At 43.7% G+C, this 14369-nt stretch overlaps 1 protein-coding gene across 2 annotated transcripts in view; it reads left to right on the plus strand.

Moving 5' to 3' along the window:
• The first annotated feature begins 2015 nt into the window (after positions 1-2015).
• The window catches only part of ZNRF2 (zinc and ring finger 2), a 73914-nt gene continuing 61560 nt past the window's right edge, over positions 2016-14369 (plus strand). For both annotated transcript variants that reach the window (XM_074988314.1, XM_074988315.1), the window contains exon 1: positions 2016-2678. In XM_074988314.1, coding sequence (XP_074844415.1) covers positions 2117-2678 — 562 coding nt within the window. In that variant the 5' untranslated portion in view covers positions 2016-2116. The remainder of the gene's footprint in view (positions 2679-14369) is intronic.

Raw genomic sequence — 14369 nt, forward strand, 5'->3', positions numbered from 1 at the left:
GTACAAAGTGGCTCATATCAGGCCCTACAAGCTCAGATACGAATTCTTGAAGCCTGGGAAAGCACTCAACTGGTATAACCTGTTTCTGTGCCCACCACACCCTGCCACTCTATGTAGGTCAAGTGTCAGAAGCAGAAGATGATGTACTGAAGGCTGGTCAGAGATAAAGCAACTATTCTGATAATTCTCAGTTGGCATATAGTCCTTTTATGGACCATGGCCAGCCTGTGTAAACCTCAGTAGTCCCCTCGGGCCTTCTTTTTTGTTATGGCTGTAGCAGCCATATTTGTGAATCAGGACCTAAAGATAATGCACTCTTTCCTGAGAATCTGGACCATTATATCTTGTATCTTACTAAAATCAAATTACTGGTTGTTACAGCCGTACCCTGAGTGAGAAACAGGTCTTCTAAGAATCTGCTGTGCTCCATAAACCTGTTGCTAAAGATGACTGGTGATACACAGTTTTATGTTAAAATTAGGTTGTTGTTTTTTTTTTTCAAATTTCAAGAGATCAAAATAAGCTTACCTAAAACTTTTTCCTCCACATGGTCCAAAATGGAAAAGTCATTGTATTTTTAGTAACAGTGCTACTCTATATACTATCAAAACAAAAAGCAGTCAAGTAGCACTTTAAAGACTAGCAAAATAGTTTGTTAGGTGAGCTTTCGTGGGACAGACCCACTTCTTCAGACCATAGCCATAACAGAACAGGCTCAATATTTAAGGCACAGAGAACCAAAAACAGTAACTCAGATGGACAAATCAGAAAAAAAATTACCAAGGTGAGCAAATCAGAGAGTAGAGGGGTGGGGGTGGGGAGTCAAGAATTAGATTAAGCCATGTATGCAAACGAGCCCCTATAATGACCCAGGAAATTCCCATCCTGGTTCAAAGCACGCGTTAATGTGTCAAGTTTGCATATAAAAGAGAGTTCAGCAGCCTCTCTTTCAAGAGTGTTGTGAAAATTCCTCTTCAGTAAGATGCAAATTTTAAGTCATTAACAGTATTTTTAAGTATTAGTTTTTCCATGCGGGGGAGTCTGCCTCCTGAGCCTTGAAATGATCCTTCTTCTAAAACCCAAACTAGACAAATCTCAGCTATGGATATCCCGTAGTAACGACAGTGAGTAATTATGTCTTTTATGTACATTACTTCAGTGGAAAGCTCCCTCATCTTAGGCAAGGTTTTCATTCACGTAAGAATTGCCTGGTAAGAATAGAAACTGCCCACACAATTCCTTTGAAGGCTGCACAGACATAACAGTACTCATTCATAGCTGCCCTATTTTAGGTGGCGGAGGCCTGAGTGTACACACTCATACATCTGTTCTCTGTGCACAGCCGCCACTGCAGTTCCTATTGCTGCAAGAAGGGTCATGCTTTGCAGTCTTTTCTCTACACACCTAAGGCTGGAAACCGTTTTTTTTTAAAATGAAAGATGAGTTCCTCCTCTCATCTCATGCTGCCAGGAGCTGGCCCTCAGAAAATAAAAACCTTCCCCCATCAGGAATCTAAGCAACAATGAATTGCAGGCAGCTCTAAAACCTTCTGCCTTTTCCAAAAACTCACGTATGTCGGCAGCATCCTTGCAAAATAGCTTTTGTGTCTGTTTTTGCCTCCCCAGACCTGTGTCCCACCCGCTGCCTGAGCTCTGCTCTTCAAGCAGTTGCGAGAACCTGCAGCCACCTGCACTGGGCTGGAAAGCCGGGGCCCTACAGGACTCTGCAGCACGCACTGATCAATGCCAATTAGTGTCAGTTCCCGTTCACTCCCCACCCCCACCCCAGACAGAGAAGGGAGAGACCAGGGTCTGCCCCGCGAGGAGGGGCCACGCTTCCCTCCTGTCGCCGCCAGTCCGAGCCCAGCCTGCCCCCCACGTGGCGCGGTCCGAGAGCGGGCGACAGGGGGCGGCGCGGGTTGGCCCTCGCTAGGGGGCGGCTCCTCTCCCCGCTGGCCGCGCGCCGGTGCCGCCCCCATGACGGCGACACTGTAGGGGCGGCGCCCGCCCCTCGGCACAGCCGCGCACGGCGGGGAGAGCGGGCGGCGGAGGATGGCGGCAGCGGCGGCGCTCGGCTCCCGGACAGCGGCTGGAGTCAGCGCCGTCCCGAGCGGCTCATGGTGGCGCCCGAGACCCGAGAGCAACGGCCGGCCCGGGAGCGCCAGCTGAGCCGGATCCCGGCGGCACCGACCCGGCCCCGGCCCCTCTCGGCGCGGCCCTCGGGGAGCAGCTCCCGCCGGGGCCGGCCGCCTCAGGGCAGCGGCGCCGGGACGATGGGCGCCAAGCAGAGCGGCCCGGCAGCCAACGGCCGCACGCGGGCGTACTCGGGCGGGGACTTGCCCTCCGGCAGCGGCGGCCGCTCGGCGGGGGCCGGCGGGAGATACGCCCAGCTGCCGCCTCACGCGACCCCCGCGGGCTCGGCGGCGGGAGCTGCGGCCGCTCCGCCCGTGGCGGCGCCCCGGAGCAGGTCGCTAGCCGGGGCGGCCGCCTCCGGCACCCGGGCCGCCCAGTCCGCCTACAGCATCCCCCACAGCAGCGGCCCCTACGGCTCTCAGGACTCGCTGAGCGGCGCTGGCGAGGAGGGCGGCCAGGGCCGGCCCGCGGGGGGCGGAGGACACGGTGGGCCTCGGCTGGTGATCGGCTCGTTACCGGCTCACCTCTCGCCGCACCTGTTCGGAGGTAACGTCCCCGCCGCCGGGGGGAGACACTGTGGCCCCCTGCGGGCCGCCCTCCCCGGGGCTGTGAGCGGGGAGGATGCGGTCTTGGGGGGGGGGGCGGAGAGGCTGTGACACCCCCGTTCCTCCCCGTATGGGTGGGCGTGGGGGGAGGCTGCTATCCCCTAGGGAGGTGTGGGTGTTGGGGGGCGGAGAGACTGCGCCCACCTCGTTCCCGCTTCGTGTGCTGGCTCGGGGGGAGGAGGACTGACGTCCCCTGGCTGCCCTTGGCCGGGGAGTGTGTGGGGAGGGTTAAGATTACCCTTGCCAGGTATGTGTGTGTGTGGGGGGAGACTGCGGCCCTCCTGGCTACCCTACACCTGTGTGGGAGGGGAAGACTGCGTCTCCCCGTGCTGACTGTGCAGGGAGGGGGGTGGTAACTATATAACATTTCGGGCTATTCCTGCCTTGCCGGTAGCACGCGAGAGGCCACAGAGACTGACACACTCAGACGGAGCCTATGAGCATTATGCGGTTCCTCAAACATGTGCGCTTTGGGTAGCGGGTAGGCAGGGCGCTGGAACAACTTGTGCAGTGGACGTCGCAGCTAGACATTGAATCAAACTGTAAATCCTGTGTGTGATGGAAAGGGCTTCAACCAATCGGTGTGGCAGCACCTATGGGGGTAGGCCTCCAACCCTTAGGATATAGGGAGAGACTGGTGGGGTTGATACCATGCATGGGGCCAATTCAGGAATCATGTAGGGTTTTGTATTTGGGTTTTTTTTGGAGGGGTGGGGGTTTTACCCTTATTGTCTTCTAATGCAGATCTCTATTCTAAAGGTAGGTCACTGTCCCTCATGTGAAAAGGACAACATACTCTTGTCAGCTTTCATTTCAGTGCACCTTTCTCAGTTGGTGAAAAACTGACTGTTCTAAGCTTCCACAGTCTGATTTTCTGTTTGTTTGTAAATTTCAGTATTATCAAATGGAAGTTACGATTTTTGTATAGCTCTTTTGAGTCTTACTTGGGAGAGTAGTTTGTGACTTTGAAGAGATTACAGAGAATCTTTGTTTTGTGAAAGGGACAGTTTTCTTTTAGTTCATTCAGGCTTCAGTTTTATCTGTATGTGTTTCTGCTGCTGGTTCTTGACCATATATGCTTAAACAAAAATAAGGTCTGAAAGAGGAAGGAAGGATTTTAATAACAAAATAGGTCCCCCACCAGCAATGTAGTTAGCATAATAAAAAGTTTAATAAAAAAAAAAAAGCTTCTCTGTCCTGCCATTTTAGAATTTAATAGCTGTAATCTGTGCCTGTGTAAATACTCCTGGCTACTACTTACATAATTAGGATTTAATTGGCTCATGTATTCGTGCAGTTTATTTTAAATCAGACTGAAATCTGTTTTTAGGTACTGATTAAAATGTGGTTGCAGCTTGTTCCTGGATCTAAATCACTGAATTGTCTGTACTAAAAGTTGGTTTATAAAATAGAAGTTATTGTAATAGAAAATTTCTTTGAATTAGCTTATTTTTTCCATAAGAAGAAAATACGGAGATGGAGGGAGGAACTTAAAAGCAGTCTTTTTTAAAAAAACAAAAACAAAAACACAAAAAACACAGAAAAAGCAGTGCTGTATTTTCTGAAAGACTGCATTGTTTCCTGCAGGCTATAGAAACAGAGAAAGAGGAGCAAAATATTGAATCCATTAAGAACAGTGTTAAGTGCTTTGTAAATTATTTGGAAAAGATTACTGCAGTTTTTCCTATTCAGAAGACTGTACAATAGTTTGTTTAAATGAAAGGTTCTGGTACTCAATATGCATTCTGTCTCCCTTTCAAATGTAGAATTTTAATTTTTAGGTAAGAATGTTGACTTCTTTCAATGTCATTTATTATGAAAGTTTTACTGCTGTTACAAGTAAACACAACGGTGCATCCTTCAATGTCTTAATTCTTTTTTTATAACTTTTAATTGTCTATATAAACTTTGATACGTGTGCAGTATCGCTTGGGCAAATTTTAAATTAAAAATAGAATGAAGCCTGGAGTTTTGGGAAATGGAAATTTTGATGCAAGATCCCTGCCTGTGTGAACTTACTTTCACTTTTGATGGTGGTAAGTTAGACTGTGCATTATTTGCAGCTCTGTGATAACGTCGTTCTGTAATATTGAAAGTCTAGTTTTTTGTTTGAGATTTGTATCCTGCAATATAAGTGGCATAGAATCAAGAACAGCACATTACATTAAGAGCCCCTTCTCCCCCCACAGTCTTGGTGCTTTCTGGCTTGATCAGCATGAGTGTTAGATATCCCTGCAAACAGATTTCTGATCAGTTGCATTTTTGTGTGTGGACCTGAAGACAGCTCTGTCATCTACTAGGTCTACTCCTGGCTGTTGCTAATGCTGTGACTGAACATGCTAATAGAGAGCATCAAGTCTACCTTTTAACAAGGAGCATTTGCTCTTAAGAGGGAAAAAAGTGGAAGTGTTATTATAGGGTTGAATTCCTGCATTTCAGTTAACTGTTAGTTAAGAGTAGCAGGGCTTTGATGCAAGGATGGCTGCAGAGTTATCTAAGTAGTATGCCTAAAAGCAGGCATGTGGAATTTCTGTTGTAACCAAAAGGTACTGTGCTATTGCATATTGTACAGTCCAGGGAGAGAGAGGCATTAAAACTTAAAATGTGTTGCCAATTTGTCATTCAAAAATAGGAGCTTAAATGTTTTATCAAAGCCTTAATTAGATCAGTTACAGAACATATTTTCCTCCTTACAATTTCAGGTGATTTACATAATTTCTGAGTAGTACCATATGTTTTCTTATACACAAATCTGTTACACTAGAGTGCAGAATATTAAATATATATTGACTAAGATGATATAGAATGTATGCCCTCCACTAATGCAATAATCTTTCACTTTGAAAGGTGCCTAGTAGTTGTTGGGTACCAAATACTAGGTTTTGGTTATCAAGAAACAAAATGTGACCGGCAAAGCTGGTTACAGTCTACAGTTTATAACTCAGACTGATGTAGCTTTTCTTTTTATATGAAAATAAATAGCTGCTTAGCCTAATCTTAGCATTCCTTTTTGCTAAAAAGGCCTTTACGTTTCAAATTTTCCTATTATATATTACTGAAGTTTAAATATTTTGTTGTATGAGTGGATGGCATAATTTTCCAGTGCACTAGCATACTATTCAGATGCATGGTTTAGGCAAGTGGCTCTGTTGTAGCTCATCAGTTCATAAGACCCTCTGTGGTGGAAGAAACCTTGGAGGGCTGCTTTTGTGCTGTTTCTGGCTAGCTTAAACTAGTTCAGGTATGAGGCTATGCTGTTAGTTTATGTATTGAGACCGTGCTTTGAGCAGATTTCCTTTTTTTCTAAGCTGCAGTTTTTCTTTCAAAACAAACTATGAAAGTTTTATTTTGAGAACCAGTTTATTGCTATTGAAAAGTTAAACTGTATTTTCCTAGCAGACATTTGGCATTGACAATAAATAGCATGGGTGTTGGCATTAGTAAGACTACTATAATTGTCCCTTATTGAATTGTAGTCTATTATAACTTTTGATTTAACCCAAACAATGTTTTACTTAGGTAGCAAATGTTTATGTAAAACTCTACCAATCACACAATGCAAACAATTAATTAAGCACCCCTATATCCTGAAATGTGCAAAAGTCTCTCTTTCTTTGGTAGTAATTCAAATTGCATTAATTGTTAATTTTTTCATCATTCAGCAGCTCTCCTTTGAATTAAGAGGAGCTTGTGTTCATGCTAATTTTAGGCTTACAATCTTTCGTGATCAAACATGGTTATATATCTTGTAATATCAGACACGATTCAGTTCAGTAACACATTAGGCCCTGATCCCACAAAGACTTGTGCATATGCTTAACTTCGTGCTCTGTGAATAGTTCTGTTTTAATTGAGTGTGTTGCAGGATCCAGGCCTCATGCTATAGTTAGGAATAAACTCATGAACCTTGCATGCTCTTCAGCCAGCTCTTTGCAGCGTAGTACAAAGTTCCAGCTTTGTCAAAGGAGATAAAATTGAATCATTAATCTTGTCTGTATGTGCTGTCTCACTTGTTCAAGATAGAGAACAATGTTTTTTTGTTTTGGTTTTTTTTTTAACATTAGAAGTCCTATTAAAACCAGCTTTTGGAAAAAGTTGGCCTTGAAAAGAGTAACTAGTTTAAATTTGTGTACCTGACTTAATTTGTTTCCAACACTTCTTTGTATTTCCTATCAAGACTGATGTCTAATGGTATGTCTGCATTATGAGATTAGATCAAATTTATTAAGGTCAAATTTTTAGCACCTGATTTTTGTAAAGTTGAAAGAGTTTGTCCCCACTGTGTGTGTGAGTTTGACGGGCTGTGTCCCAGATAGGGTGGGTACGTTCAAATTTCACAGTGATGTACTGTGGATAGCTGTCTCACAGGTTCTACTGCCCACTTGCATTCTGGATTAGGCTCCCAGTGTCTGATGGAACAAAACAGTGCAGAGGATGGTTCTGGGTGCATGTCATCAGCCTGTAATGATGCACTTAACTGCTCCCCCTCCTACTTGAAAGTAAAGGCAAATAATGTTTTCATACTCTTCCCCCCCCCCCCCCGCCCCGTTATACATGTTGATTCCCAGTTCAGCTTCAAACTGTTACGACAAGCATTGTGAACACCTTGAGTATTATATTGCAGTATGTGCAGAGCCTAGCTGTTCCTGGTGGGGTGATGGATGGAAGCACATCCATATCTTGGCATCTGACCACTTTGCCACAGCATATATAAACCTCAAGAGATCTTCTCGAGGGGGTACTCAAGAGATACTTGTCAACTGTGTTACAGGCACTGGTGGATGGGGCCATTTCACTGACATCAACGTGGGATGGTTGGAAAAGGTGCATGATGTGTGCATCTTTAGGAACTCTGGTCTGAAAGTTGCAGGATGTCTTTTTTCCCCGAACCAAAAAAACTACCATTGGAAACATGACGATGCCAGTAGGTTATCCTTGGAGAGCCAGCCTTCCCTGTGCTTCCATGTATCGTGAAGCTGTACATAAGCAGCCTGGACCTGGTTCAGCTACAGGCTGAGCAATTGCATAATGGTGGTGGAATGTGATTTCTGGCTATTGAAAGGGAAGATGTCAGTTTGACTTGGTTAGATTTTAGCAAAAGCAACATTACCATTTTTTTTTGGTAGCCAGCTGTGTGCTCCAAAATATCTGATAGAGGAAGGGGGAAAATTTCATGCCAGGTTGGAGGGATGAGGCAGATCACCTGGCCACTAATTATGAGCAGCCAAACACCAGGGTAATAATGAACATGTTGATGAGCACTGCTTATCAGAGAGGCTTACAAAAACAGCTTTGTGAATGACCAGACAGTGAAATGAGTCACATATGTTGCCCTTAATGAGATGCCCCTGTATCATGTGCTGTTCTGTAAATCCTGTAAGCACCCCCCCAGCCCCCTCACAATGCAAGCAATGAAGAACCTGTTGTTGATAACTCATGCATTTTTATTTAGAGAAAACAAGGAAACAGAAAAGGAGTTCAGGGTGGAAGCTTTTGGGATGGAGTGGGAGGGGAGAGCTGTGAACAAGGGTAAGTGGTGTTTTGCAGTCCCCCTGTTTAGCAGTCACAGGAGTGGGAATGTCAGCCTCCTGTTCTGGGAGATATTCCTGGGGGTTGAGTGGAAGGCTGGCCTTGACTCCTCCCCCTCCTTCCTGCATTCTAGGGGGCCTCGAAGAGGAGGCTGTGGAATTATAGTCGGGAGGGCATGTGGTTCAGCATGGGCTGGAGGGAAGCTCGGTGCTCCTTCTGCCTCTACTGTGCCTCTGCCAGGCATGTCGCAGCTCTGTTGGCTGCCCCACAAGCCTCAGTATCTTCTCTGTGGTCTTGGCTTCTTGTCCCCTGAATGCTCTCCTCGCACTCCATCTTCCTCTCCTGCCACCTTGTTCTCCATGCATTTAATTGCACCCTGTCCCTGAAGGCAGATTCATGGAATATGTCATTCCAAGTAAGTTGTTGCCTTCCGAAAGTGTTAACCAAACATTTGAAGGAGCTGGGGACAAGGGGTGACAGGCTTGCTGTTGCACCTGCTGTAACAAAGTGAAGGAGCAGAGATATGCATAGAAGCTTCCAGCTCAGTGTCCAGACGTGTTAAACTGTTCCTGGGCGTCCCCTCTGTATAGGCGGGTTGGCTACCACAGATCACACCCAATTGCCTTAACCCAGGTGTATCATGATTAAAAATGTCAACTCACCACCCTCCAAAGTTTAAAAAAAAAATGTCCTGGCTGTTTGATCAGGTAAGAGGAGGAGAATGACTGCTCACCTACTCATCAACTATGTCCATCCCAACTTGTTGCCTGAGGCTGCCTGAAGACTCTGTGTGGAGATATCCATGGACAGCTGTGGCACAGTGGTTGGATCTCTCACCTAGAATCTCGTGCATCCGCTTATAGAAGCGGCATGTTTGTGGTGGTGATCCAGACCATCCAGTTGCATCCTCCTTTTTCTGATAGGCCTGCCTGAGCTCCTTTATTTTCATACAGCACTGCTGGTTGTCCCTTGTGTACCCTTTTTCTCCCATGCTTTGTGAGATCTTGGGCTAAATATCATCATTTCTTTTGCTGCTTCATTTTTCTGACAGCACAGATTCATCTCCTTGCTCCACAGCAGTCAGGTCCAGGATCCTCCTGTATGCTCAGTGGTGGAGCTCATCTGCAATGCTGGGCATTCATGGGTAGATCTGCTGCTGAGGTGAGCTGAGATGAGAAGAGTTCTCAAGTACTCTACTCACCATGCTGGCCAAACAGGAAATTAAATTCATGCTTTCCTGGACCTATTTCTGTATATGTGGAGAAGCAGCATAGCTGAAAGTGCTGGCCAGAGTGTTCACATTGGAGTATTACTGAATGCCTTCAGGAGTCCGAGAATGTCAGCTTTCACAGCACTGCATCTGCATTGCCTTAAAGTGGATCAGGCAAGGTGAAATTTAGCATTACACCTTGTGAAAAGTAGGAGTATCAAAACTGACCTTGACAGCCCTTAATATAAGCGGGATGGTCTTGGTGATGTGGAGTCATTGTTAAGAAAATTGATTTAATGTGGCTAAGTTCAACCTGTACTCGTGGTGTAGACCAGACCTGTGTGTATCCTGTTTAACTCTTACTATACCAGAGTTACTGTGATAGGTTTTGTCTGTTAGAATTTTTTTTTTTACCAAAAATTCCCTTTATGCCAACAGTAGGCAGGTTCACAGATCACCCTTAACTCTTGGACAGAGGACCCAATTTAAAGTGGAGATGTGTAAGTGTTGCTTCTGACCCCTTTCATGTTCACTTTGCACCTCCTACGTCTTCTCCAGGCTGTCATCACCTTGTTTCCCACTTACTTCCCCCATTGCCTCCTTGCTGTGGGTGTGGCATGGGCAAGAGCCTGCTCTGCATACCTACTGTCAAGTGGGTAGCTGCAGTTGTGGGCATGGAAGGAGGGAATGGGTCGCAGAGGGCTTTCTGGTCCTCTGTCCTCTTCAGAGATGCTCTTGCAGCCCTGTTTCGCTTCACTGCTGTGGGCATCCCTTAGCGAGGCTCAGAGGGAGTGCTAAATATTGGTGACTTTCATTGGCACATCCCACTCAGCCTGACTCCCACCATGGCAGAGATTGGGGTCACGTCCCTCCCGCCCTCACTGGGTAGCTTCCAGATCCAGGTGTGTTTAACCCCTGTGCCATTTAAAACAGAGCTCTATGTAGCTCAAAAGACCTTACCTTTCATTAACAGAATTTGATCAAGTGAAAGGTATTACTCGTCTGTCTCATTCACAGCTACAGCAGCACTGCCCACATTTAAAACACTAGCAGCTACTTAGATTCTTGTTTACGCTAATGACCACAGAGGGGGAACTTTTTGGCAAAGAAGCCTAGTAAACACCTCACTTGTGTCTTGACAGTCTGTTAAGAGTGGGCAGACATGGAGAAGAACTTGAAATTGAACTCCTGTTTGTCTGTAAAGTGCACCTGGTGGAAATCGAGTTACAGTACATCAGCTAGAAAATGTCTTTTCATTTTTACTTCAGCTATTTCTCTGATCATGTATTTTAAATAAGTTGCAAATATTTAAAGGGGAATCATTGATTGCAAGTGCAATATGTCACGCTCTCTGGAGTTATTCCAACCTTAAGTGCCAAACTCAGTGCATACTATCAGAAAACGAGGCATACACCCCAAACTTGGTTGTATGTTCTGTAATTAGATTGCATCAAACCGGTAACAAATATGAACTCCTGAACATTTACCATGGAGTCTCAGACAGCTCCTCGACAAGATAATCTGAATGCCCACCCAAGCAAGCTGAATTTAGTGATGTGTGATCTTTGGTATACAGCAGTCAACCAAGTTTCAGGTTGATTTCAGTCTGAAGAGATCAGTCACCTCAGATCTCACTCACATGAAAGACCATGCTTGTAGGTAATCCTATAATAAACTACCTCAGGATTAATTAACTAGGAAAAAGAAATGGGAGCTATTTACAGGGTAAAGCAGGCAAGCATATATGTACAGATGAGTTACCATCTGACCTTTTGGAACCATAGAATTATAGCAGATTGTCAGCACTGAAGATATTTAAGGGATAAGCCAGTCTGATGCCGGGGCGGTTCACTTCTATTTTATAGATCCAGCTTTGTGAGAGTCCAAACAGCAAAAGAAGAATTTTTTTCTTGTTCACAGTCTATTTCCTTCGTTCAGAATTCAAGCTGATGGGATGAGCCCTTGCATGTATAGCCCTTCATGGGTGTGAAGCACAAGTTAACAAAGTCTTTGTACTGTGATGTCCACTGTTTAATTTTGATAGCTTCCTTAATAAGGACAGTTTCAGGACAAACAGTTTTTACAGTTATGAACAAAAAATTAAACATTTATCATTATAATATGATAAATGAATCCAACAACTTACAAGCATTTCATGAAGTCTGAATATAGTGTGTAAGTTCAGTATGCCTCTTAACCATACTAACACATAGGTGAAGGTAACTGGTTTCCAGCAATGAAGTTGTCAGGCCTTGGGTGTGACCTAAAGCTTTGATGAGACTGGCACCTGGATTGCCAATATCACAAAGTCATTTTCAAAAAAATGATTTAAAAGGAGTTTCAGGTACTTCACCTAACCTTAGTCCTGCTAGCATATTTACCAGACCTGTGGTTGTATTATCCTGTTTTTTAATATTGGATTTTGCTTCCTTGTTACATAAGCTTGCACAAATGACACAGGGCTCTGACAATACATACAGTTCTGAAAAACCCACAAAAACAAAATACTACTGTATCTTCTAAAAATATTTTAAGATCTAGCAAGTTAATTCTGTAGCTTAATATTCTACGTATTGAATAAGATTTGAGGTAATCTGTTTTTGTCTATATCTCTACTACAAATGGAGCCAGGTATTTTTCCAGCAGTAATAATTTGATAACTATTACTAATATTTGAAACTGTAATAAAAAAGCTGCGTAGTGAATGGATTATTGATTTAGATTATCACCATGTATACAAAGAGGGAAGATTGTGGCTTTTTACTCTGCCCCATAGCATTCTTTATTTTCAGGCATTATTTTGGCTTGAGCATTTTTCAATGATGTTTATGCTGTCTTTGAAATTAGCACATATTTTTGTTCTCTGGGCCAAGTTTCAAAACTAACATTTACATTCACACTCTAAAATAACTTTGACTCTTAAAAGGAACTGAATAAATGCTTTGTTGGGTGCAAGTTTTATTTTGTACGTAGTAGTGAAGGGTTGGTGTCACAATTCAAATGTGGTTTTTTTTGCTTCCCTTTAATTCTTAAATGTACACTGTATCTTTGATAAATCTTTTGTTTGTAGTTCGTATTAGTAGCTCCAGTTGGATTTCAAGTACATTGAGTTTAATGTAGAAAGGGGGAGGAAATGAGTACTTTGTTTTATTGCATTGCACCTTTGGTTCATTCATCTTCCACACTGTTCTAACTTTTCTAGGATTTATTCTGCCCAATAAAGCTCTGTCAGCAAGTCCAGTAGAGAGGCAGACATGACTAAGCTTTGATACTGCTTGTTGCATTTTGATACAATTTTTCTTTCAAGGTACTTGGATTGGTGGTATGCTTGCGGCAAGCTTATGGCGATAATTTACTGAAGTCATTAGATAAATGCACATGTAGAATTCAGTTCATAGAGCAACATTCACATTAAGCAGAATCTCATTCAGCTAAGATGTGTAATAGAGAAAATGTAATACATAACTGACAGGAATTTTGTCCTCTTTTTGATGAGTGTAATGATCATCTCATGAATCTAAGCTTTTACATTTTTAAAAAATTAAGTATCTAATCCTCATGGTTAAGATGAAATTTTCAAATTGCAAACCAATTGCAGTGGTGGTATCCTAGCCCTGAAAACAGTTAACTGTCTCTTCTGCTCATGCTTTTTGGACTGCAGCAGAGTGAAAACTAACCAGTCCTGTCAGCTTCTCTGCTTCTGAGAGCTGCAGAGCCAGGCACTGAAACTAGTTAGTTACTAGCTAGCTTTAGATGAGCAGACACACACACTTCAATCCCCTAGCAGTCACAGGTCCTGAGAAGTGGCTACAGCGTCAGTGACGTGTCCATCACAGCCACCAAAATATTGAAGGAGGATAGGAAAGGGGAGACACTGAGCCCTCCAGATCTTGCCTTCACAGAATTTAGGGACTTCTGCCATTTCAGGTGTACTCCAGAAAGATGGAGCTTCTAAGCAGGGTCCAAGAACACCACCTAGTTTGTCACTAAGGATTTGTCTATGTGCATAAACTGACTGGAATATGCTGTTCTCCAACAGTTATTCTAGAATTTATGTGGAGATGCTGTTCTAAAATGTCACTTTTCAGGAAATCCTTTTTGTGCTTCCAGAGTGGAGTTATCCAGAATAATATCACTTCTATTCTGGAACAGAGTGCCTACATAGGATCTATTCTGAAATAGCAATGGCAAAAAAATATTTTCTACAATAGCTATTAGGATAAATTGTCCTTTGTAGGCATTCTACTAGATGTCATTGCATCCTTAGTTCCCTATCAGTTTAGGTTGAGTGAGATGGGGGAGAGAAGGGTTTTAATTAAAAATGCTTGTCTTTGGATAGAGGGGAGCAGGTTCCATATTGGTTTTATTTCAGTAGGTTTAGTGCTGTGGCTGATGGATGTCTCGTAACGTTTCTAGAGTGTGAGGAGATTTGCACAATTGGATGGATACGTGTAGGATAGTAGGGATAGATTAATGGTTTGTTAAAGAAGAAAAATACTATCAATATAAAGGGCTGTTTGTGGTTGATGGAGAAGCACAAACAAATTATAATTAAGACTATCTGGCCAAATTTTAATCTAGTAGTAAATGTACTAGGTGACTTTTCTGCCTTTTTTTTTTCATTCACTTGGAAGAGGAAGGCATGTGTGCATCTCTAAATGTGAACGTTTGAGTCTTCTCTTGCAAGGGTTCATTTTGTGCCAGAAATTCTGAAACTCCCACGCATTACCACAGTCTGACTACTTTAGATAAGGGCTTCCTCCTAGTAGTAGTAGGTCCCATTTTCTTTGTGGTTATGTGTGCTTACTGCTTCTCCGTAGAGTAGATACAAAAATCCAAGATGCCTGATCATGGCCTGGCTCCCCAATATCTTTGTATTTAAATTGTCTACTT

This window comes from Carettochelys insculpta, chromosome 2 (assembly GCF_033958435.1).
Source record: "Carettochelys insculpta isolate YL-2023 chromosome 2, ASM3395843v1, whole genome shotgun sequence".
Classification (NCBI taxonomy): Eukaryota; Metazoa; Chordata; order Testudines; family Carettochelyidae; genus Carettochelys; species Carettochelys insculpta.